Raw genomic sequence first — 24,876 nt, forward strand, 5'->3', positions numbered from 1 at the left:
ATGAAAAAAATACCAAGAATAAATCCTGTTTACCTGCCTGTATAATGTTTCAGGACAATTGACAGGCTAGCATGCAGAATTCATCCATTCTTTCTTGGGCTGTTCCAGTTCTGTGAATAAAGAGAAGACTTGCTTTATGGAGGTAGTGAATTTCTTACTATTAAACACAACATCAAATGAATTAAACCAAAGAAAGATAGACTTTTCTTGTAGAAGCAATAGCTAAATTAAAATTCGTTGTTCCGTATGCAGAGATGGAGTTGGAAATAAGAATTTTGAGAAGAAAGAGAATAAACCAATATTAGAAAAAGAAGGCAGAAAAGATTGAAAAATGTGTGTGTAAGGACTGCAACAAGATTGCCTATCAAAAGATAATCTAAGCTAAGACTGATAGTTTCTTAAGCAGATAAAGTTAAGATAAAAATACTGGGCATGTGGAAAAGGTATAAAAGCAGAAGGAGAACAAATGTGGACAGATGTGCAGTGAGCTGAATTTGAGTTTCTCTTTGCATCTCTATTGTAGTTCTACTCAGCTGTAAGAAGCAAGGGTGTATGACCCAGGGCACTTCCCTGATCATTCAGCCTTGCCTTGATTGGTATTCATTGCTTGTTTAATGACAACTTTTACAGTCCAAAATTATGGAGAAAAAAAAAGAGCAAGCCTAATCAAATCACACTGTTCTTCTCCTGCATGTTTAAATAAAATATCTATGAGGGGAAAATAGCCTGTATGATGACAAGACAGACTGTTGTCCTATTATTTCTGTAGCTTAAAGACCAGATATCCTTACTCAGTCTGTAAAGTATTTTACTCCTTGGTACTATAGAATCAAGCTAAGGTTGAATGAACTATGATGCTACTTAAAGGCTGCAACTGGAACTGAAGCCTTGTTTTGCTGCGTGCTCTGTAAATGTTTAAAATAATTTGGCCCTAGATTGAACAGTTAATAATGTAGGCAGAAGTAAGCCCTTAACATCAGTAAATTTGCACTAAAGAAGACAGTAGCATATTGATTTCTGAACATAACTCAGCTACCTGAAATCAAATGCCCTCCAGTCTGCAGTTCAACAGCCGTATTAATACCTTACTGTTTTTCTGAGGCACACAATGAAGTATACATAAGTACATGTTTGGAAGAAACTTGCATTGCTGGAAGCAAAATGCATGTCTGTATAAATAACTGTTACAGGCTTGCTTATATACCTGATTTTCTATATAAAGGCTTGGGGTTTTTTTCCATTTAAACAGAGCTTTGTTTAGGTACACAATCACTTTAATCCAAGATTCAAAACACTGTATGATTTTCAGCATTAAGAGGCAGGATGCTGTGTGCTTACTAGGTCTAAGATTAACATCTTTGAAAATTTACACTGCAGTAGATCACTGGTTTGTATCTCTGAGGATGTGTATGGTTCATGATGCTGTTCTCACAGAGAGGTCATTTAGGCAGTTGTTCCGAACTGTTTCTTCTGTCCCCTTCACTAAATTACCCCAAAGAAAGAAAGGAAGATAAATGGCCTCATCTGAAGCTGTAGTAAAAACACTTCATGGCCAGTTGCAGAGGAAGGAGAAAAAAGGTATGTAATTGCTACCAAATGCTGATGCTTCTGCAATCTTAACTAGCAAAAGACTCTGAGCACTGGGGAAGAGTGTCTGAAAGCAGAGACTGTAATGTGAAGGTTTGACTACTTCTCTGGACCAGTGAGCAAGACACTTCAGGCAAGACTGTAATCATAAGCTTGGGGCAACAGTATTTTTGCTTTAATAAAATATCTTTTTTTTGTTTGCAGTGGCCTGCAACACGCAAGTCTCCAGGTATAAATGGCCTGTATGGCAAATATTCCTGTACCTGCTGCAAGAGAAGATAGGATGTTTTTCTGTGTCCAGGGGACCTTGGAGGTCTGTGATTGTGTTTATCTCGCAGCTAGGTGAAAAGTAGTGCTTTACCACATCCAGATCTATAGCAGTCTGCAAGATAAAATTGCAATGTGGGTTTTATCAGGGGAGGAGATGTGTCAGTTTTCATGGCATCTGAAAGGAGAGTGAATTCAGTGTCCCCAAATTGTCTGTGTTTCACAGACAAGTGCTTTAGGTAAATCATGATCTGTATAGTTATACCACCAGGATTTGGCCCTGCAGTTCCAGTTTATAAATAACTTTGCCTAGAAATCAGATAGCAGCATGTGCAGGTGTGAGTCATTAGTGCAGGAGACACAATGATGTGTGGAAAAAGCACGGCTCACATCCAAACCAGCCCACACACTTTCATCAGCCCCTTGAAGTCTGCAGCACAAAAAAAAAAAAATCAAATTTTTCAAGTCAGGCTGCTGTAGCCCACCCAGTCTTAAAACTCAAAGATGCAGTAATATGGAATGCAGTGCTTCTCCTGGTGCTTTGTCGATCAGTTGTGCTCAAAAGGCAGTTTTGGAAGACACTAATTTACTGTCTGAGTTAATTACCACAATTTCAACTGAATAGATTAACATCCCCCACATACGCACACAAAAAATGTGTGTCAGAGATGCATTCTATAAATCATTGTTTTAGAACACGTGCTTGCAAGTTCTAAGGAATTGGGGAAATATCCAAATTATTACTTGATTTTATTTTCAAAATTTCATGAGCTGAAATTGGAAACAGTTAATGATATTGACCTCCCTGATTGCAGAGTTAATGGAGGCTGTAAAGAAGAAATCGACAAGTACCAAAATAGCGCTTATCATAAGGTGCTGGTTTTGGAAAGAGTTCCAGGGAAAGAAGAAAAGGAGCTTTTAGTTCAGGAATATACCTGACTTCTAACTGGTCTGGCAAAGTTTATCCTTCCAAGGCTTAACTTAAGCTGAAAAGGGGATACCTGACTCCTGAAGCTCATGGCTCTCGTCCATACTCTGATTCTTTCTTACTGATGTCTAGTGAAGATTCTGGGCAAAAAAATTGAATTCAAAAAGGCTTCAAGTTATTTTTTTTAAGTAAAGATTAAAGACAGAAGTAAGTGGATTCTTTTTCCTTTAAAAACACATTTGCATTCTAGAACTGATATATTTTCAATATTGCAGATTGAATCATTGTTTGTCTTCATAAGTTGCACATTTTACTATTTGCTGGACAATCTTTTTTCCCCATATGTGTTCTTTTCCTATTTTCGCAATGAAGATAGAAAATGGAAGCACAAGTTTAGATCACTTTCTCTAAAATTGTGGCTTTAGATCTTACCAAAAGATACCGTATATTTTTCTTACTTACTGTCATTGAAATCATGGCTAGGATTCAAAGTTCTGTGCAGAGATGGTCACTTTCTTTCCTGTTTCTATTGGCATGTTCTTGTGCGTGGATTAAAGAGTAAAATGTGAGATTTGGACATCCTGGTAGACATAGAACAGAGATCTAGAGAAAGCAGGGAATGTCAAACCAATCAGGCTCTATTACAAATTACGTGGTTCCACAGAAAATCTGTAAATATTTCTGCTCAGCTTCTTCTGACTGGCATCTGCCTGGAAAGGGTAAAATAAACTTTAACGTCAGTCTGCCTTCTGTGAAATGATACAGCCAGAGCTGATGAAAATGTCCTTGAGGCATCAAGCACCTTTCTACATTTTTAAAGATGACAAAATTCTGTAAATTACAACCATGTAAATCCAAATTAAGATGTCAGAGGTATTACTGCAGGCTCACAGTGATGTAGATGAGAGCAATGTTTGGTTCAGCTACTTTTCTGCTGTTTGTTCCTTTAAACTGTGCTCGTAATGAAGAAGAGGAGAGGTAATAAAATATAATAGCTCAACACATTGTTCTGTAAATAGTTTTCTTAAGAAAACATTTAAGGAATTTTTCTGTACTTTGGTCTTTCAAAAGCTCCTTTCATTTGAAACTAATAAGAATTAGCATTTTTGTTCTTTCTTGTGGTTTAAGAAATTATTCTATTGTCTTGGTATTACATTAGTTTCCATCTGTCCCTGATTTAGTAGTTACTAACCTTAGACCGCTAAGCATGATACTGTCTAGATTTATAGATAAGTTTCCCTCCAGTGAATTCTCTGTCATTTTGGATGGAAACTGTTCTAAAGATGATATTATTACTATACACCACTTTTTTTTTTTTTCATATATGAGCACAACATGAGGGTTTGTGAGCTCTTTTCTTAAAGGCAAAGGTTTGTAGGGTTTATTCCCCTACTTCCTCATGTGAAACATTAACACTCACAATGTGATAGGTAGAAATTACAATACATGTTGTGTTAGAAGTGCTTTTAATCAGGTCTGAAAATGCTATAATAGAAACTAATTCAGATTACCTAATTGGTATAATCAGATTCAAATCACAGGCTTGTCAAGTGTGTCCAGTTGTATAATCAATTCTGCTAGAGTAAGATTCTGCACTTTTGCAGAAACATTGCATTTCTAAGAAAAAATATATGGGTAAAAATGATACACTGAGAATACACTGTATTCCTTACAATTATTTTTCATCTTAAAAAATGGAAGGAGAATGAGAACAGCTTTCTCAGGAGAAATGTATAAAGAGTAGACAAGTGTCACCAGTATAAAGTGCCATGACATTCAGTAACAATGATATTAGTCACTAAATATACATAAACTCAAAATAGGCCAATGTAGAACACCACTGCCGAAACCAGGACATACAGAAGAAAGGGTCAAGTTACAGGTGCATCCCAGTTGGAAAAGAGACATAAAATAACGTGGTGTAAGGAAGGGTCAGTCATGCTATGTGTTGTCCTTTGTGGGATATTTCCACTCCATTGAAGATTTTCTCCATTTGGGGGTAAAGTTTCTGTAGCCTAAGAAACACTAGAAATGCTTTGCTTGACAAGCAATAATGTAATGGAACACAGTTGGCGTCCTGAGTCCCTGGCTTTCTTTTAAGCTGTCACCTAAATTCTGGATCTCACTTGCATAAGAAAACTTGCTTCACATTTTTTTTCCTAGTTGAACAGAAGCAACGCTTTCCATCCCCTTTGGGCTAATGCTGCAAACAGTGGGCAGTCAAGGGAGCTAAACTTGTTCATACCAGACACAATTTAACCTAGGAAATCTGGTTGGTTTATGTGCTAGATTCAGGCTTTTGTATTCCAGTTGGGGTTTCAGTTAGAAGGAAGGACTTTTACCGGCATTGGCTTTAGGCAGGCAAGAACGCCCACCTTGCTGAAAGAGGAGATCAGCATGGCAAAGGATCAGGCCTCTGCAGTAAGCTCTTCCAGAAACATTCTCTCTCTGTTAAACAAAGTCCAATATGAAAAAGGTTACTGTTCAAGTAATTTTTTTCTTCAAAAATCACAAAACACCTTTTGAAGTATACTAGAGAAGAACATGAATAGAAACTTAGTAATATCACTGTGATCTCAATGCAGACTGTTATATATAGATGAGCTAAATTCTTTTGTGGTTAAACTGCACGTAGTATTTATGCAACAGCAGGATTAAGTTTCACTCATGACTCATAGTAACACATCCAGTTCTGGGCTTCCCAGTACAAGAGAGACATGGACATACTGGACAGAGTCTAACGAAGTCACACAAAGATGATTAAGGGGCTGGAGCATCCCTCCTATGAGGAAAGGCTGAGGGAGCTGGGACAGTTTAGCACAAAGAAGAGAAGGCTCATGAGGGGGTCTCATCAGTGTGTGTAAATAGCTGATGGGAGGACGGAGCCAGGCTCTTTTCAGTAGTGCCCAGTGATGGGACAGGAGGCAATGGGCATAAACTTAAACACAGGAAACTGAACATCAGGAAACACTTTTTTACTGTGAGAGTGACCAAGCACTAGCACCGGTTGCCCAGAGAGGTGGTGAATTCTTCATTCTTGGAGATATTCAAAAGCTGTCTAGACACAATCCTGGGCAACTGGCGGTGGTCCTGCCTGAGTAGGGGTTTGCACCAGATGACCTCCAGAAGTCCCTGCCAACCTCAACCAGATTCTGATTCTGTATGCCTGCACTCTGGCTCTAAAGACAAAATTTAATTTGTACCAAAAGTGAAAGAAGACATCTTCATTCAGTCCTGGCTAAGCCAAGAATTAGTAGAAATAGTTTTCAGTTTATGTACTCTAATACTTAAAGACTGCAGGAAGAAGTAGTAGATGAATAAATCTAGTTCTCATCATTGATAAGAATTGAGAGTTGGTAACTTGAGTTGTAAGTAGAATTGCGACTTGAAGATGACATTCTCAATGTATGGAATTTATTCTTTGTTTCAATACCATTCAGTTAGTATGGTCTGTTATTATGGGTAGTATCTGCCAGAGATCAGACATGTGGTGCAATTTGAAATGGTAAAACTGAAGTCTGCAATTGTGCTATAGGAAAAATCAACTTTGAAGTCATACTTATTAATTCTCCTATGCCAATTTAAAGTTTTGATCTGCAACTTTTTTTTTATCATTGATAGTATCAGTCTTCACTGCTCTCGCTCTGCAGTGCCAATACCAAGATCTTCCTGTCCCGTGACATTTATAAAGCTTTTTATAATGGTGTCTTCTGGCAGGCTGGGTCCACTGATTCAGGCATAGTGGGAACCAGGAGCTTTTCCAAAATTTCTACAAAGTCTTTCTTAGTGACCTTCTTCCCCTCAGATAAATCATTTAATCTTTCTTTGGCTCAGTTTTGCTGTCTCTAGAAAAAAAAATTATGACATGATATTGCTGCTGTAAAACTTTGCTTGTGGTCTGCCAGAGTGCTTTGATATACTGAGATTTAAGGCACTGCAGAACTGCCTGCCTTACACAATGGCTGTGGGCTGCTGTGCCTGGGGACTGGCCTCTAGTGGCTCATCTTCAAACAGGAGAGAGCAGCCGGGCAGTAACAGCCCCTCTTGGTCTCTCTGGAAAACATTACACAAGTAAAATGTTCTCTGTGAACCCTGTCAGCTTGACTTTTACTAAGGTGATGACATAATCTGGATGCATCAAAGATGACCGACGTTCAGCCTTTGAAGGAGAGAGAGTTAATTGGTGGGTAGGAGTTGTGGTTTTGAGGATATTCGTGACCTTTCATGATGCTGCTCATTCATGTTGTTTCAGATGAACTAATAAAAGCTGCCTAGCACTTCTCTGTAAGACTTTGCTACCGAGGATGGTGCTCTGCCAGCTTTCAAAACCAATGGATGGAAACACTAGACTTAATAAAGAAACATCACCTATAATTGTTGGGTTGATTTAATGGCCTTCTAACTGCAGGTGGTCACACAGACATGATGCATACCTCCACCATCTAGATTTGAGAGTCCTCAGTAACCCTTGCAGTGAGGAGTCTCCATGGCTTTCAACTTGCTTATAATATAGAAGCACGTTGGTGCACTGGTTTAATCATATTACTTTAACTTTGCAGCCCTCACTCAGGCTGCCTGCAAGGTGACTTTTCCTTGCTTTCGAGCTTGATGTGCGTTTGCTGAACCTCCAGGACTAAGTGCTGAATGCCAGGCATCGGGCTTACAGGTGCTTACACTAGCACGGTGTTTCTCCTTGTGGTACTGCTTTTTTGTCTTTGACTGCTACCCCTACTCTTCCTCAGTTCATACACTTCTCATTTTAATAGAACCACTATTGTTTCTTGTGTAACTTTTCTCCTCTTCTTGTCCCTGCTTTTCCTGCTGGAAATCCTGGCTTAGTATCACATGTGGAATAACTCAGTGGCAGCCTGAAGTGTTTGCTGGGACAGGGCTTATTACTGGGCATCACCAATTCAGGTGTGTGTAAAATAAGGAGAAATTTCCAATGAAAATAGCTGGATTTTTGCATGTATGAGATCAGAAGATTGGGTCCTAGAATAGTAGCCATTTTACATATATCTAAATTATTTTTGGCTTTCTAGTCTTTAGCAGAAATGTTTTTGTATTTCAGATTTATTTGGAGCAACAACATTTAAAATGAGGTGCTCTGTGGAAATTTATGGTACAATTTATTGTCCTTCCTACTTCATACTGAGCACTAAATTCAATGTAATGTTAAAATATTTAAATGTCTTATAGAATATTGCTAAAAATAGGTTTAATAGCCACTGCCAATGTTTTTGTGTGTATGACAGAATAATTGTGTGGCTTGTTTAGATTTTTTTTGAGCTTCATGTCCTGCTAGTGATGGCAGATATGAATAAAGTTTAGCTGTAAAGTGACTGGGGCAAGAAACCTCTAAATATCTGTCAGAAAAATGAAATAGGATTAGTGTATAGTTCTGACTGTATAAACAGTTTCACAAGTGTGAATTCTTGAAGAATTCTAAATCAAATTCAATGTGTTCATTTGTTTTCCCAGTTTAAAGATCTTAGGTGCGTAGCAGAAAAGAGAGAAGATGGGTTTTGTGCTATAGCAACTGGAGGGCAGTGATGGGGGCCCGGAAAAAGGTCAGAGGCTGAGGCTGTACCAGTTTTAAGTTGCATCCTGCCCTTTCCTGCTCCTTGGTCCTGCATGCAATCGTCTCCCAGTGCCATGGCTTGTGAGGACAGTGCCCTACAGAAGGTTCAGGTTTTAAAACTGTAATAAGTCTGCTCCTACAGGAGACTTGTGTTGTAATCTGTCCGGTGATGCAGTTATCTGGTTTGAATGTGTGCCAGTAAGGCAGCCGAGCACAGAGTCAGTGCTGAAGAAATGCTCCCGTGGTCCTTTTCAGGCTGTTTACAGCCACCAAAAGCTTCCATAGTTAGATAGTCAGCTTTATAGGACAGAGGTGCTGCCATATGTTTGCACGTATTAGGGCATTTTTATGGTACTGCATAAATAATAACCACATGCAAATGGAAATTAAAAAAAAAAAAAGGCAATAGAAAATTGGCCCAGGAGCCTCTGCAGGTTCACTGATGTAAGTGGGAGCTATGTGCCCCATTTGTATGCCCATAATTCATGGGGTGTCTCTACCAAGCAATTGTTCTGTCCTTGCTTGGGGTGGAAAAATAATTTTGGAAAAAATCTTTGAGAATTGCAAACCTAGATTGATGATCAGATTTTATCAGAGGCATGGATAGCCAGACACTGCACAGCTGGCAGAATGTAATGGAGTTTGGGTGAATGCTTGTGCCTTAACCATTTTGCAATTGATTTTGGTTTATCGTTTTCAGAATGCAGTAGAATATTTCATTCTCTGAACCTATTTTTAACACTTTAGGAAGCGTTTCAAAGGGCAACTGGTTTCCCTGACTTGGTTTTAAGTATGTCCACAAAACATTTATAACTTTGAACTAGCAAAAACATTTACTTTAAAAAGACTTTTTTTCTCTTTCTAGGAAGCCTGTACTACCTCCCTTTCCCCACAGGCTTACCAAGCAAGCTGTATGAAGACAAGTGGCTCCTGCGGCTGCTAAAGAAAACAGTTGAACCAGACAAGCATTTGCTGAGAGCTTAACCTGGAGTTTGTGCCAGATCGAGTACGCAAGCCTTACTGAGAGGCTTATTTCTTTCATCAGGCATCAAAATTGTTTTCTTTTGTGACCACAGGCAGAGGGATGCTTGGAGTATGTCAGAAGACATGAGTTAGACTATATCTATCATATAGTTACGGCAGCAAGTGCTCTCTGAAGATGGTTAGTGCAGGCGAAACCGCATGGGGGGGAGGCAGGGTAAATGTCATTGCATTTAGCTGAACCTGAACTCAGGGCTGCTTCCAGCCAGGAAGCGTGAAGCTAGCATTTTACCTCAGCAGTGTGCTGCCATTGCAGCAGTGGCTGGTTTTCACGATTAGCTAATAACGTTCTGCATTGTAGGTCTGCATGCATGCAGCTTCATTGTCTATATCATTACCTGTCGTAAAAAAAAAAAAAAAAAGGCAAAAGACATGTTGAGATCTGCAGAAACGAGCACCTAGATTCCTAAATAGGGTAAGAAGAATAATATTTCATACTGTTTTGTGGTTGATGTGGAGTTTGTGCTATTTGTGAGGGTAAAACAACACTGAGGCTAGGAAACTAAAGGCTTTTATATCTTCTCATGAAGAGAAAATTTCAAAACTTATTTCCCATGAGACACCCAATCTAGAAAATAGCCTTCTTTTGAACTTTTAAACTAGGAGCCAGCAGGGGCTTTTCTTGGGTAGCCAGGGAAGGGTTTGCAGGTTCCATAAGAACCATTGTCCCCAGGCTGTGCGATGAAGGGAAAGGGTGGTATCTATTGAGGACAGGCGTTGTCCGAAAGAGCTTGGCCAGAGGTCTCATCCTGCCTGTTTCTGATGGTAAGAAAATTTATGTCGTGTATACAGTTATTGTGAAACCCAGGCCCAAATCATGAGAAACCCTTAACTTATTTTTAGCAGTTCAGAAGAACACTGGTAAGCATCTTACTAACTTATGCATTCTGACTGTGTCTTAGCCAGATGAAAGGAAAGAGTGTCACATCTCAAGACATTGTGGTGCTGTAGTGTAGGTGTCCAAATGCTGATGTGCCCAGACAACTATGCAACCAGGTATGGAACTTTTGGCCTATAAAATTGTGATTTTGAAGAGGAAACATATGGAAGACTGTCCTCTGAAATTCTGGGGGAGAACTGGTGTGCTTCATCTGGATTTCAGAACTGATGCCATTAAAAAAAATGAAACAAGCACAGGTTGCAGCTTTCTTCTCCTAGCAGTTAATATTGCAGAATTTGGGAATGCTTTGTACTTCCAAATACCAAGCTACTGCTTCAGTTCTTATTGTGGATTTAAAGGTCTTACTTTGGGCATAGAAGTTAGGAGATGTGTGGAGATATTAAAGCAATGGGAATATATCCTTCTGTGAGAAGGAAAAAGTAACTAGGGTTAGGGCAGTCATTTAGTCTTACTGGTGTAGTTTTGCAGAAAAGATACGTCATCTTCAGGACCTAGCTGAAAATGTAAGTGGTTGTATAATTTGAGTATTAAAGCTTCTAGTACTTATCCTGTTCATTCCCTTGGTAGTTGTGTTTTAATACTTCTAACATAAAAAAAACCCCAACCATAATGAAATACTGGAAATTAGAAATGAAGAGGATAAGAGATTGAACCAGTGCCCATTACTTCATCTTCTTTTCATAGAAGGTTTCCTACCCTGATAAAGTATTGAAGTAAGTGAGCACAGCTTTTTAGCTTTTGTATGCTACTGTGAATTTGTGAGGTGAGTGTAGTTTCTACCCAAGGATGCAGTACTTGTTGGAGGCTTAGATATGAGAAACTGGGTCAGGTTTCACAAAGTAATTCACAATATAATCTTGTTAACCTGCAGTTATTGTATCTGAATGCCTTATAGTTGGCACCAAAAAAAAGGGTGGTCTCTTCCAACATCTTGGCAGGTTCATTAGATTAGCTTATTATTCAGACTGAACATCATTTTTATAAAATATGCTATTACATATTTACTGATTTGTTTGTTAATATGCCACAAAGTACTGTGTGAATCATTACAACTAATCTTATTTGCCAAAACAAATTAATGAGGTATATCTGTTAAAGCTATATTTGTTATGTTTTTATATTCTGTCTATTTGCTTTCTTAGGGAATTGCTTTGTTTAATAAATCTGCAGGCTCTTTTCTTGTCATTAATTCAAAATAGATGTGGAAGGAAATTTTCTTTCAGGTGTAGTCCATTTTGCTTCAAAATTATTTTTTTTAAATGGCCTTCAGTATAGCAAAGGGACATAATTTTATGTCCTTTAGAAGGGTATGTTAGGTGTTTTTCCATGAGTTTTGCACCAATATTTTGTGCATTGGTGTAATGGAAACATGATGCATACTCAACCTTTGGACCAGGTGCTGGTGGTTCTTTTAGAAGTTCCAGCATCAGGTTGGCTTCACTGTAATAAACCTATTTGGTAAAACCTGTACAGACATTGGCTGGTAGAGGCAAGCTGTCCTGGCCCGTTCAGTGCTGCAGAAAGAACAGCAGACAGGGAAAAGGAGAACAGCTCCTTCTTAACAGGATCTTGTCTTACTGACGCAAATTAAAATAACCATGTAATTTATCTGTGTTGTTTCCTGTCACGTGCTGCTTAACAGTGTATCTATGACCAACCTTTCAATACTCTGTCCTTTCAATGCAATTTAGTCTCCTGCCCAATTTATTTGCTGCTACCAAAAGTCAGTATTATATTACTGAAGCATATCCATGGTGGAGAATTAAGATAATAAAATATGGACTGTGCTTTATGCTCATTATAAGTTACATCCTTCTATTTAAGGAGAATAGTAATAATCAGCAGGAATGGAAGTAGAATTACAGTGTTATGTTTCAGTGATGCCGTATGTTTTTACCTTGGAGCACCAGAGGATTAGTAATTATATACCTATCACTTAAAAGGAGGAAAAAAGGATATGTCCAGCTTATGGTGGTATGTGCCGTTTCCTCAACTCTTTGTGTTCTCTTTGGAGGGAAAACCCCTGAAGTGAATCTGGCATAACAATACCAGCTCCTTACAGTATGTGGCTCAGACAGGTAAGAGTTGAATACTATGTTACTCCGTATTTGTATGGAGTGTCAGCAGCCATAGCATCAACATGTTGGAGGTGCTTGTAAAGCAGTCTTGAGTACTGCAGATTTAAATTTGTAATTTGAGGTCAGAATGTGATAATTGCTTTCTACTCCATTCTGCATTTTTGCTTAAAAAAAAAAATCTTGTTTAAAATTCAGTTACCATTAGAAATGTCTTCATTCTTTGTTTATTTGGTACTGTATTACAACTTGCCAAAAGTGATTTCGGCAGCAGTCACCCTTACCGTTCAGAAAGTACAAAAGAGGAGCAACAGTAGGCTTTTGTTTTGTCAATTGTTCTTTGTAAACAGAGATAATTGACTTATCTGTTACCACAGGGTGGTTCCTCTCTACCTGACAGTTGGTTTGTTGGCGTTTTTTTCTTCATTGCTGTGGATATTTATTAATTTCTTCTACTGATTATCTTAAACAGCTTGGTGTCTCTTTCTTAGTTGCACTGCACCTTACACAATTAGTTTGAGTGGTGAAAAGAATGATGTAAGTCAGCAGCTTTCCAGACTCTTGACATTTCATAAGCCAGTGTTTTATGGATGTTAATTTCTATATAGAGAGTATATATCCTATGTATAGGAATTTGGGTTCCGGAGTGCAGTGTTTTTCAATATTGCAAAATTGTATTTTCTTGTTGCTAAAAAAGACATCTTTGCTAGCTGTTTTTGTGATGGCTGAAGGTTCATAAACTTGTATGCTTTCCATTGCCACAGGGTCACATTACTTTTGGGAATAGGGGTTCCAATGTGGGGGCAATAAATACTAGTATTTACTTTTTTTTATTAAGTAAAAATGTATCCAGTTTCACTATAATATTCATAATTACACTAAAGGTCAGATTTTTCTCAGGTTAAAGTTTTTCTGCTCTGCATCTCTTGGCTGTGACATTTAGTACTATTACGAGAAAATATAGATAAGTTTTTTGTTTCATTTTGGAAATAAAATCTAAACTGAAATATGCAAAATTCTCTCAGAGAAGTTCTTATCATAAAAAATGAACCTCTCAGTGATTTGTTACAGTCTTATTTTATTTTTCATTTCGTGTGCTCTTTCGTGCAGATCTGGTGTGATAGTTGGCTAGTTTAATTACTGCCTTTCTGAAAAGGTAAGTGTTTGTAGAGTCTGAAGGGTGTCATTTTCCTTTAGAGGGGACCATGATGGGAAGAGGATGAAAGTAAAGTGTTTGCAAAATAACAGTATAGGTGTATTTGTGTGCACCCTTAAAATCTGCAGTTATTCTGACAGAATGGCAGCTGCAAAGGTGCAAAATTCAGAGGATCTGAAGATCCTTTTAGAAGACTCATCATTACTCAAACACAAACTAAGTAGACACGTGGCCAATGGAGTGTTTAAGGAAGATAAAGTAGAACAGCAGTTGCTGCTGTTTTGGTTCTTCTGGATGCTTACAATTCTTGGGTTTTTTTCCCTCAAATAGTCTTAATAGCCCGCTTCCCTAAGTTAGCAGTAATTTTCTAATTTAATGGAATTTAAAAGACAAATGCCAGTTTCTCGATGCCAAAACTTGTCACAGAAAGGATTGCTTACAGTGGATCTCCCAGTCGACAGACCAGGGAAAAGAAAGGATAGCTGCTGCAGCATTCTTCTGGCTCAGTAAACAGCAGAGTGCCCCAACTCTTACTGGCTTTGCAAACGTTAAAGCTATTCAGCACCTGTAAAATTTACTTAAGGTCTCAGGTGTAAGCTTGGGAACCACTCAGCAGTGGCAGTATGTTACAGACTTGTTATCAGTATGTGGCTTAAAAATGCTAATATTACTGGACTTTGATCCATTGTCATCCTTGTGAAAGTGCCAGTCCTACAGGTATTCAAGTATTTGACTAGCCTCGTTTATTCATTTCACACAGAGCCAGCCTAAAGTCATCTTGTGCACCTCAAAATATTTTCCCAGTCCCTCTTGTCCAATCTTTCTTAATGTATAGTTGATGCATTTAGGCCCAGTTTCTCAAGCATGTTCTTTAACCTTCTGGGTTTGTTTTTTTGGGGGTGAGGGGTGGGGGTGTTGTTTTTTTGGTTTTTGTGTTTTAATTTATCAAGAAGACAATCAGCTTTCTGACTAATAGTTTTGGATCAATGTGCTGTGTTCCACTGTGCTGGTATTCTCCAAAATCTACATCCTCTAGAAATCAGCAGGAATGTGACTCAAGCTTGCTTCTTGAGCTTAGAACAAAAAAGCAGTCCAGAAAAATAAAGAATGCTTTTTCTAGGGAAGCTGTGGTGTCTACAGTAATTTAATGTAGTCTTCAGCAGACATTCTATAGACTTGAGAATCTGCAGTTTTCTGGATAGGTTATAGAGGACCCTCACTGCTGGGACCTGTGAACTCAAATGCATTTGTTCTTTCCTACCCATTCGATTTCTGTTCCACCCATTTTATGTGCCTTGCCCATGATGATTTTGTTTTGTGTTTAGTGTTCTGCTGAAGAGTGAGCAAGCAGAGACCCTCCTGGGACGTCACCTAAGTTTAGGTCTCTTTGCTAGTAATATGAGTATCTAATTGCAGTTGTTTTTAATGACTGGGAGTTTCTTTTGATACTAGGTGATGCAGATGTATCTTCCATTCTGTGGGATTGCCATATCCAATGCCCAGCTATTTGCAGCTTCAAGGAAGGAATATGACAGAAGCAGGGTAAGTAAAAAATGTGTATTGGACCAATATCAAACCATCGTCTTTCGTTCCTTCGGATTCCAGCTATGCATATGTGTTTGCTAAGCAGACAGTTTTAACTGTTTTATTTCAAAAAATGCATTTTCACCAGATCACTATCTTGACTGAGGCAGCAAGCAGAGAATGTGGGAGGGAAATACGCTCGTGGTGGTGGTGGCTGTTGTTTTCTGATGTCAGTTCCGTGTTTTATAGTGCTGAAACAATTGCATTTGTGACACAGACGGTGCAGGAGAGAGTGTTACTTTGGCAGAGATTTAAACTCTCATAAAATTCCAGTAATATCAAACCTTTGCCATCCTGAATTTGTAATATTCAATTCATGTGCAAATAATGTGGATATATCTTTCTAAAAGTAAGCAAGAAAAAAACCCCTGTATGTGAATTGTTTTGACAGCATGTGTCTGCATAGATACATTACTCATGATTGCTGATGCCATGCATGAGTTGGGACAGGAGGCTCCAAAGAAGTGAAAATAATGCTGAGCTCATGTCATTTACTTCTCAAAGAGGTCTTTATTTTTTTAAAAAATAAAATGGTAATTTTGAGGTTTTTTGATAATTGTTGGCTTTTTTTTTTTTTAAATAACCTTTCTTGCAATGACAGGAAATGATACTTTTGTTATCATGGATCACAACTCCAAAGCTTCAGTAGAAATACCACTGGTAGTGCTGAACCTACTCTTGCTTCACAAAGCAGGGGAAACTACAGTGGGGTGGGTCTGTGTATAGAGTACTGACATTTGTGTATTCAGGATTTTGGTGCTTTCCATGTATGGAAACTAATGCTTTCCACTACTTACAATAGCCCTTTCTAATAGTGTATATATTTAAGGGTCATGAAGCATCTGAGCTTGTCTTTTGTCCAGGTCTGACTACAGACCACTGTATTTTGGTGTGGAGATGTGGAGGAGGCTTGGGGAAAAAAAGATTTTCTGCCAAAGATCTTTTTCTTTGTTTGATGCTCAAACGAAATAATTGTTTGACTACATAGAGACTTAAAATTTTCTGCAGATTCCCAGCCTGCAGGGGGCAATGACAGACTTTTGAGGAGTCGGCGTTTAATCTTCTGAGGGAGGCATTCAGCAGAAAAGTATTAGGGACATTCTCATTCTTCGTTAGAAAATGGTAAATTCTGATGGTTGGACACATCAGGAAATTGGATTAGAGATACAGATTCTTTGGGTTTTGTTGCTGCTTCAGTTATGCAAGGCATAACAAACATCATTGCCATTTGACAGCTACATGGTGGCCTGTACTTAATTGCATTTCCGACCTTTTGATGGTCTTCAGCTTTGCCTAATCCATGGTTGAAATTAGTTGGCAAGTAACATGTGATGGACAAGCCCATACTTTGCCTTCCCTATCAAACTGCACACCAATGGGTGGCAACTTCCAGTGACTGTGGCCAACATTTTGCTGATGACCACTGCGTTAGGAGAGCTATGACCACTAATGTTCATATGCTTACTTGTATGGATGTTCTTTAGTGTCGGTGCCCTAAACCAGAATAGAATAAAGGAAAAAGCACACTTCTTTGGACCCATGGTAAGAAAGAACATGGCCTATTTTTAAAGTTGATGAAATGGGAGGGGAAGCCCTTCATTTTAAAACATTGTATTTTACAGACATGTTGTTAGTGGTAAAGACTGGATCAGAGTGCTATTGGAATATGGAAGTATTGATGTGGGTTTTTTTTTTTTTTCTTTCTTTCTTTCCAGCTTTGAACATGCAAAATGGGTAATAAATGAATAAAATGGAGTTTAAATGCACCAGCAAATTCAATATAGTAAATCAAGTAACTCAATCCATACTGTGTACTTGGAGATTTGCATTACAGCCATTGTTTCATTTTTGGACCACAGTGAAACAGTTTGAAAGATTCCCATTGTTTGCTAGGAGTTGGATTGTGCCCAGTTGTGAGCTAAGAAATACTTCTTTCTTTCTTCAGATACCCCCACCCCAATTCTGTTGCCATAATCATTAAGAACTTTATTTGAATTAAGATTTCAACGGATCACTCATATTAAAATCAAGCCCAGAGATTATGCCTCCTTGTATTTATTAATTCTACAACCAATACAAGAGTTTTCTGTCCTTGTATGCAGGCTTTACTGGAAGTAGTGAATGATCTCTTTGAGGAACAGACTGACTTGGAGAAAATTGTCAAGAAAATTATGCATCGGGCCCAGACTCTGCTGAAGTGTGAACGGTGCTCAGTATTACTTCTGGAAGATATCGAGTCACCAGTAAGTATGGCTGCACATTCTGTAGAAAGGCTAATAATTTGAGTGGTGGAGCAGCTGCTTTTATTGTGGTGAAGCTGTTTCATATCGTATGTAAGTACTGAACAGCAAGTATTCTTCCAGCATGTCATTCTTAAATGTACGTTAGGTACAGGTTGAATCTTTATCGACACCACTGTTGTGGTTTAACCCCAGTAGGCAGCTAAGCCCCACGCAGCCACTCACTCATTTCCCCACCCCAGTGGGGCGGGGAAGGGAATTGGAAGGGTAAAAGTGTGAAAACTCCTAGGTTGAGATAAAGACAGTTCAGTAGGTAAAGCAAAAGCTGTGTGCACAAGCAAAGCAAAATAAGGAATTCATACGCTACTTCCAATCGGCAGGCAGGTGTTCTGTCATTTCCAGGAAAGCAGGGCTTCATCTTATGTAATGGTTACTTGGGAAGACAAACGCCGTAACTCTGAAAGTGCCCCCCTTCCTCCTCCTTCCCGCAGCTTTTATTGCTGAGCATGATGTCATATGGTATGAGATATCCGTTTGGTCCGTTGGGGTCAGCTGTCCCAGCTGTGTCCCCTCCCTACCTATTGTGTGCCCCCCAATCTATTCACTGGGGTGGCAGAATGAGAAACAGAGAAGGCCTTGACATTGTGTAAGCACTGTTCAGCAATAATGTAAACATCCCTGTGTTATCAACCCTGTTCTCATCACAAATCTAAAACATGTCACCATACAAGCTACTATGAAGAAAATTAACTCTATCCCAGCCAAAATCAGTATAGCCACTTTTTCAAACGGAAACCGAAAGGTACATTTATGATTCCTTCTGCTCATTTGAAGGCATTTAATGGGATGTCTGTAAGTTGATGATGGGATCTAACTATCAGTGGTGTGGTCCAGCTGTGATACGCTGTGATTCCCAGTTGTCTGTGTGATGGAATTAGTGCTTACTACAGAGCAGCTAGTACAGCTTAACTGAGAAGCAAGGTGCTCCTGTAGTTTGCTTAAAAAAGAAAAATGACCTGAGTTGTTATCAAATATTTATTTGCTCAGTTCCTTTCTTTCATGGTATAGCCAATGGAAGGAAAGAAAAATCCTGTCTGTAGCTTCACTTACATTTACCTGGAATTTATGACCTTGCTAACATTTTCAGACTAATAACTTATCAAATGGGTGGTGCTTGCAAGCAGTTTCAGAACCAGAAACAGCTGCATCATCAACCAAATCTTTCATTCTCATTTTTAGAACTAACCTTTTCTGCATACATTCCAATAAAGAATTATCAGACATCTTTGTTGATATTTCTACAGTGTTCATACTTTTGCATGTTATTGTTGTTTAACTGTAGCAAACTGAAATACTTATGTAGTTTCTATTCTACTATGTAACATGTTGCATTTTTAATCAGACTACTGGTCCCTCAGAAATAACAGATAAAAATAAACTCATCAAGACTTTGTTAACTGACCATCCTGTGTATTCAGCTACTGGGCTTTACAGCAATCTAATCAGTGTCTTCACAGTAGTCAGCTTCTGAACTTGCGTCATGAATGTTTGGGGTTTTTTTGTGAAATCCAGTATTTGAATGTGGAAGAACAGCAAGACAGTAAGGGCTGAACCTGCAACACACGGAGTTTTCTCAGCTACTTTTGGTGGCCACTACTCCATGGGATTTGTTTATTCCTGAAAGTTTTCCACGCACTCTAGCCATTGGCAGGGGTATGTTTGGGAGTAGCTATGTTTGCACATTTTAACAAGTTTCTTTAATACTTCGCAAAATAAATAATGAGAACCAGTCTCAGTTCCTAAATTATGAAAATGCTGTGAAAAGATAAGTCCTCTTGCTATTTTGACCTAGTAATTTTTCCCTGAGGTAACAGAAAATCCATTGGAAAAGACACATTTGCATACAAATGTCTAGATAGTCACGTACTTGTTCTTGTGATAGGAAGAAGCTTTTGCATTAGCAGGTGAAGAGAAAATGTGAATTTCAACTTTACTGAAGTATCTTTGGTTTTTGCAATTGCTCTGTCCACTTGACCATGGAATAATTATTTCATTGTAGAGCTCTGTTAAGATGAACAGATGGACATAAGCTATTTGAAAGCATTTGTCAAGAGTTGGGTTTCATGCACAGTTTTGACAGGGGCTTTCACTGGTACTTTGTAGTACTGCCATTCATAGGGTATGAGAACCTCTTTAAAAATGTTTAACATTTTTATAACTATTGTTATTAGTAGTAAAATAAGTGACTGCCTTTATATTGGTAGCTCCCTTCAGTGTTTTCAGGCTATTCAACACAAACTATCCTCTTTCCTACTGATTTGAGAAGTAGTTGAAGGATAAAAATGTTGCTTGTAATATCGTTGTTTTTTCTATCCAAGTATCTTTGGATTCACTGACTCTGTAATTGATTATTTGTTGCTGGGCTGTGACAACTCTAAATGATTATCAGAGATGGAATCATAAGTTTGTGTGTATGGCAGAAAAAAACCCATTATTTTCTTTCCTGGAGGAAAGCTGTGATTCTCATTTCATTTAAACTAATAGAAATTAAGTACTTTCAGTGGAGTATGCCCTAAATTACACTAGCTTTCATAAAAGCAAGATCAAGGTTTGTATTTCGTTTATATATTCTCTGTTATAGAATTTTAATGTTTCTAGTTCATTTTCTCTTTCTAGACCCCCCACACTGATTTTATAATTACAAGATACAGTTCTACTACATTCTTACGAAATGTCACTATGTTTGCAAGTATAATGTGATTTTTATTTTTCACAGAACAGTACATTGTGTTAGTAGCAGGCTGTGGGTGGCATTGTTCACTTCATTTTTCTGCTCTTGGTACTATTTCTACCTTTGAGCACAGAGGGTTTTTCTTCCAAACCACAGGCAATGAGTTCTCATTCCTCTAGACCAAATTCTGAAATGTGGACAGCCAAGGTATTCAGTTAAGCCTAAACTTTTTCTAAACAGTCATAAATCTTAGGTTAATTTGGAGTAGGAGAATAGCATCTTGCCACCCACTTGGTCATTTTTACAAGTGGCAAAACAGTTATTTTCCTGATTTCCCCCTATTTTGGAGGATTAACCTATATATCAAAATAGATCTCCATAGAGTAACTCAGTGTTAAGCCATATCTAAAACATTGTCATTTGTACATCGCGTGAAAAGCTTTTACAATACAGAACTGAAGTGGAAGATGGGGACTCATACTAGCATCCAAAAACATTACCTGTGTTCTACGTCACATTAACCACTCTTAAAATGTTTCACTTACGTGCTGTTGGCACATATGTTCAAGGAAAATTGATTGCGATTAGTAGTGCAAATGGGTCTTTCTGTTTATTTTCCTGTATTAAAAAAGTGAAATTTGGGTAAAGCTCCATAATTTATGTTCCAAAGCCCTTTGAGGGGAAGCATATACTGTTGTAGAAAATAGTTTCCTGAAGGAATCTAAAGTTATCATTTGATTTGATATTGTTTGTTGGTGAACTGTGCACAGTGTGTATTTTGAACACGAATTCTCCATTGAGGGAATACAGATTGAATTATTTTTCTAAGACCATTGGATGAAAATATGGTTAAAATATAGGAACCTTACGTTACTCTCTTCTTACATATTTATTCATCTTAATAACAATTTTAAGTTACTTTTTTGTGACAGGTGGTGAAATTTACAAAATCCTTTGAGTTGTTATCTCCAAAATGCAGTGCTGATACTGACAACAGGTTAGTGCTCATGTCTTCTATGGTAATGGATTACTTTATTTTTCGCATAGTTTTAAATTTACTTGATCATAGTTTTATTTTCTTATGGAACTTTGAGTAGTTTTGATTGAAAAGCGTGAGCCTACAGTTTTTACTCAGACAAGATTCCTGCTTGCTTCAAATGGAGACTTGCTTGAATAAATATACGTGCCTATATTTTTATATATATGTGTGTGTATACATATGCGCTAACATTGTATCAGTGTCTCAGAGAAGAAACCAGGAAATAACTGATGACTTTTTATTGTTGAACTCGTGGAGAACACACAAATGTTGTATGGCATAATAAATACTGAAGTAAAAATTACAAAATTATTTTAGATTGTTGGTTGATGTCTTATAAAATGCCTCCTTACAGTTGTGTTGAAAGGTTTTCAGTAAAATTTTCTGTTCTTGTCATTAAGTTGGAAAGCCTAAAAACGTCAGAGAACATGTATTTCCTAGAAATTGTGTTCCTGTGACTAAATCTTGTTTGGGAGCCCAGTCAAAATATAAGTATATGTTTTGCTTAGTAGGAGCTGTATTTAAATGTGGATAAAGGGCTGATTGTAAGTAGTACTACAAAGATCTTTTTGTCCATGTGGGGTTACTATATTAATTCCTACAAGATAATACAACTGGTAACAGTTCACATAAAATGTCCTACATACCAAACAAGTGGATGAAGATTCAGAGCTATTGTGAGAAGGTTTCTCCCATCTTTCAGGGCCCAAACTCAGTGATTATCATACACATTTTATGCAAATCAATTCATACTGATTCTGAATTAGAATTTTCCATGTCAAATGGCTGCCATAATGATAAACCTAACCTTCTGTCCAACTTGCTCTCCATAGCTTAGCAAACTTGAAGATTACTTTGTGTTTTGCCATATTTAAGTCCTTTAAGCAGCTTTTAAAAATATTTTTGGGTAATTTGCCTTCTTTCATGTTTTATTTCTTCACCTCCAGTGTGGTAAGAAGCCACCACTTCATTAAGGTGAATGTGCACGTTGTACTCCAGATTACGACAGGTCATAATTCTTAATGCTTTTCATTGATTGATCTCACAGCATTACAAAAATGAGTAGTGTTATTTTTAAGGTGTGCAAGCTGACAGTAGAGTCCAGGGCCACACAGAAAGACAGGTAGAAGCTAGACCTCTTCCATGCCCTATCCACTAGTTGAGAGATGGGAACAGTGAGACAAATGGAAAAGGAAAACAAATGATAAAAAATAGGAAGGTTTAAATATGAATAAATCTGCTGATTCATCTGGGAATCACAAGTTACTGCTTTTGACAAAGAGCTTCAGAGTAGCAGTTGGTCTTTCCTAGGTCAATTAAATTGGTGAAAATACATTCCTTTTGTTCAGGGACAGGAGTATGAATCAAGGGATGTGGTTGTTATTCTTGTTTTTCTCAAACTTGATCTGTAGCCAGATTAGTCAAAACAATGTAGAGTGGTGTCAAGATAACCAAGCTGGCTCATTTCTTGTTACCATAGTTATATTAACATGTTACCAAAAAGCAATTTGTAGTAGCCTGCTCTGCATGTAGTCAAGATTATTTTAACTTTAGTCTGAGACATGAATAAACACGTGCAACATGGTAGCTAGTCTTTATAAGATTTATGAAGGTATATTTCTGTGCATCTTAGAAAAAGCAATAAGTCTTTATATTTTCATTTTTCATTCAGTGGAGAGTGAAGTTGGTTTTACAAAGACTAAGGTTAGACTGGTGGATATGATGTCACATTTGGATCTAGCACAGGCACAGCTTGAGTTATTGGCACTATAGAGGGAAAATAAAGGTTATTTAGGATACAGAACAATGCCGTGAGCCCTTGACATTTGAGCATTTTTCTAGTGAGTTTTGCCCTTTTCATTCTACATTCTGCAGCCCTAACTAATGTAAAGTCATGAGATGTTTCATGTGGAAAAAAATGGCAAGGTGAGTTTCTTCATCATCACACCAGTGAAGATAGAAATTATTTCTTTGAAATTTTAGTGGAAATCCAAAGAGATTATAGGTTGTGAACAGTTCTAGTTATAAGTTCTATCTGAAAGAGAGAGAAGCTGCAAGGACAATATAACTTTTCATGTCCTAACATACGTTCTCACACAGTTTTAGAAGAAATTGGCTTTTCTTTTGCCCTTCTTACATCTGGCTAATAGCAGTTCACCTGTTTAGTCCCTAAATACTCTCATATGTCTTTTTCTTTGCTGTTTGTTGTAAAGAAATACCTTGCAAGACCATACTTGCATTTGTATGTTCAGTTTGCAGTTATTCAGCACACACCATGATCAAGTTTGTTTATTATCCATATTGGCAGACTGATGTTCTCCTTTTTGCCAATCATTTTGTTCTTGAAGTACAGGTTTGCCAAGTCTCCTAAATTTTCTCTCCCTTCGAAAAAAGATAACATAAATCTTAGAAGCCTTGAGGGTTCACCCTGTTCCCTGCAGTATTTTTACGCTTCTTAAGGCATCTTTCTGCTCTTCTAGTCCTAGGAGCTGGAAGGGTTCATGTCACTGTTTAGAGAGGATTGAAGGTACCCGTGATTTTGGCTGTACCACTTCCCTACTGTACTTTCTGCCATCCCTGTCAGGGAGACTTTGGGGAAGATAACAAGGCAAGCAGCTGCATAAGGGGAGCCTGCAGCACTGCTCGGTGCTCTTGAGCTGGGTTTTCTCTCCTGCCTGGCATGCGGTGCTCCTGCTAGTGTGTGGGCAAGACAGGGATAGTGGCATGCAGCTGCCTGCATCAGTCCAGCAGGACTCACTCACAGCTTTCCACAGTTTGGAGAAAATTGTTGCCTGTGATTTTTAGAGTAGCTTCTGAGCTGCTGAGGATGGAGAGAGAGCCAGCTGGCTGTGATTTGCATCAGAATTAAACATTGATATTTCCTCCTAGTGAAAGTTGAGTGCCTCTCTTCCAGGGTGTAGTTGTGAAATACTTGCTAGGAATGGAGACAACATAGTAGAACACGCTTTTAAAATTTCTTCCTGAATTATATCTTGTTTCTTTTACTTGAATTCATTTGCTGCTTAAAATGCTTGACACCCATAATCCAGTTCCGATTTAAAGTGTCTTATAATATGATGATAACATCATCCAGATTTTTAAGGTATGAACTGAGCGCTCTGCATTTGAAATTAGATTCTTATCCTTAAAGATTTTTTTGCTTCTCAAGTATTGATGTCTGAAATAAATTTTAAATTATAAACGTGAATTTTTTTACTTAGCTCAAAAAACATTACATTTCTGTAAAGGTTCCTGTCAAAGTATACACATAACATTTATTACAGTCACTCAAAATTCTTATCCCAAATGAAAGTTGATACACTTAGATTTATTTGTGTAAATCATTATTATTATCTTTCTTTATAGTCTTTTAAGAATATTGAGTTTTCTTTCAAATGAGTGACTTAGTTGAATTAGTCTCCAGAAAATCAATGCAGCCAACAAAAAATCAATCCTTTCACTTTGATTGAGTCTTCCAAGCATTTTACTGTGCATCCTTCTTTCATTCATGTGCATTACTTTGAAGCTTCAAGCTATTGTAGTCTTCTCCATGGCTGCTCAGAGTCACTTTTTTCTAAGTAATGTTTCTCAGGTGTTGAAAATTGATCAGTTTTCTTCTCAAAACTAAGACAACATGCATTTGTTTATTCACACATGAATAGCTACCCCTTGCCAATGTCAAAAACCTGTCTGCAACAAATCAGTGAGAACTTTCCTGCTGATTAGATTAGGTATAAGGTGAGGAC

At 37.9% G+C, this 24,876-nt stretch overlaps 1 protein-coding gene across 1 annotated transcript in view; it reads left to right on the forward strand.

Moving 5' to 3' along the window:
* The window catches only part of PDE11A (phosphodiesterase 11A), a 142,244-nt gene that overhangs the window by 46,099 nt on the left and 71,269 nt on the right, over positions 1-24,876 (forward strand). Inside the window, exons 3-5 of the mRNA XM_076340748.1 lie at positions 14,989-15,078; positions 17,223-17,363; positions 21,024-21,088. Of these exons, the coding sequence (XP_076196863.1) occupies positions 14,989-15,078; positions 17,223-17,363; positions 21,024-21,088 (296 nt within the window). The remainder of the gene's footprint in view (positions 1-14,988; positions 15,079-17,222; positions 17,364-21,023; positions 21,089-24,876) is intronic.

This window comes from Aptenodytes patagonicus, chromosome 6 (genome assembly GCF_965638725.1).
Source record: "Aptenodytes patagonicus chromosome 6, bAptPat1.pri.cur, whole genome shotgun sequence".
Lineage (NCBI taxonomy): Eukaryota > Metazoa > Chordata > Aves > Sphenisciformes > Spheniscidae > Aptenodytes > Aptenodytes patagonicus.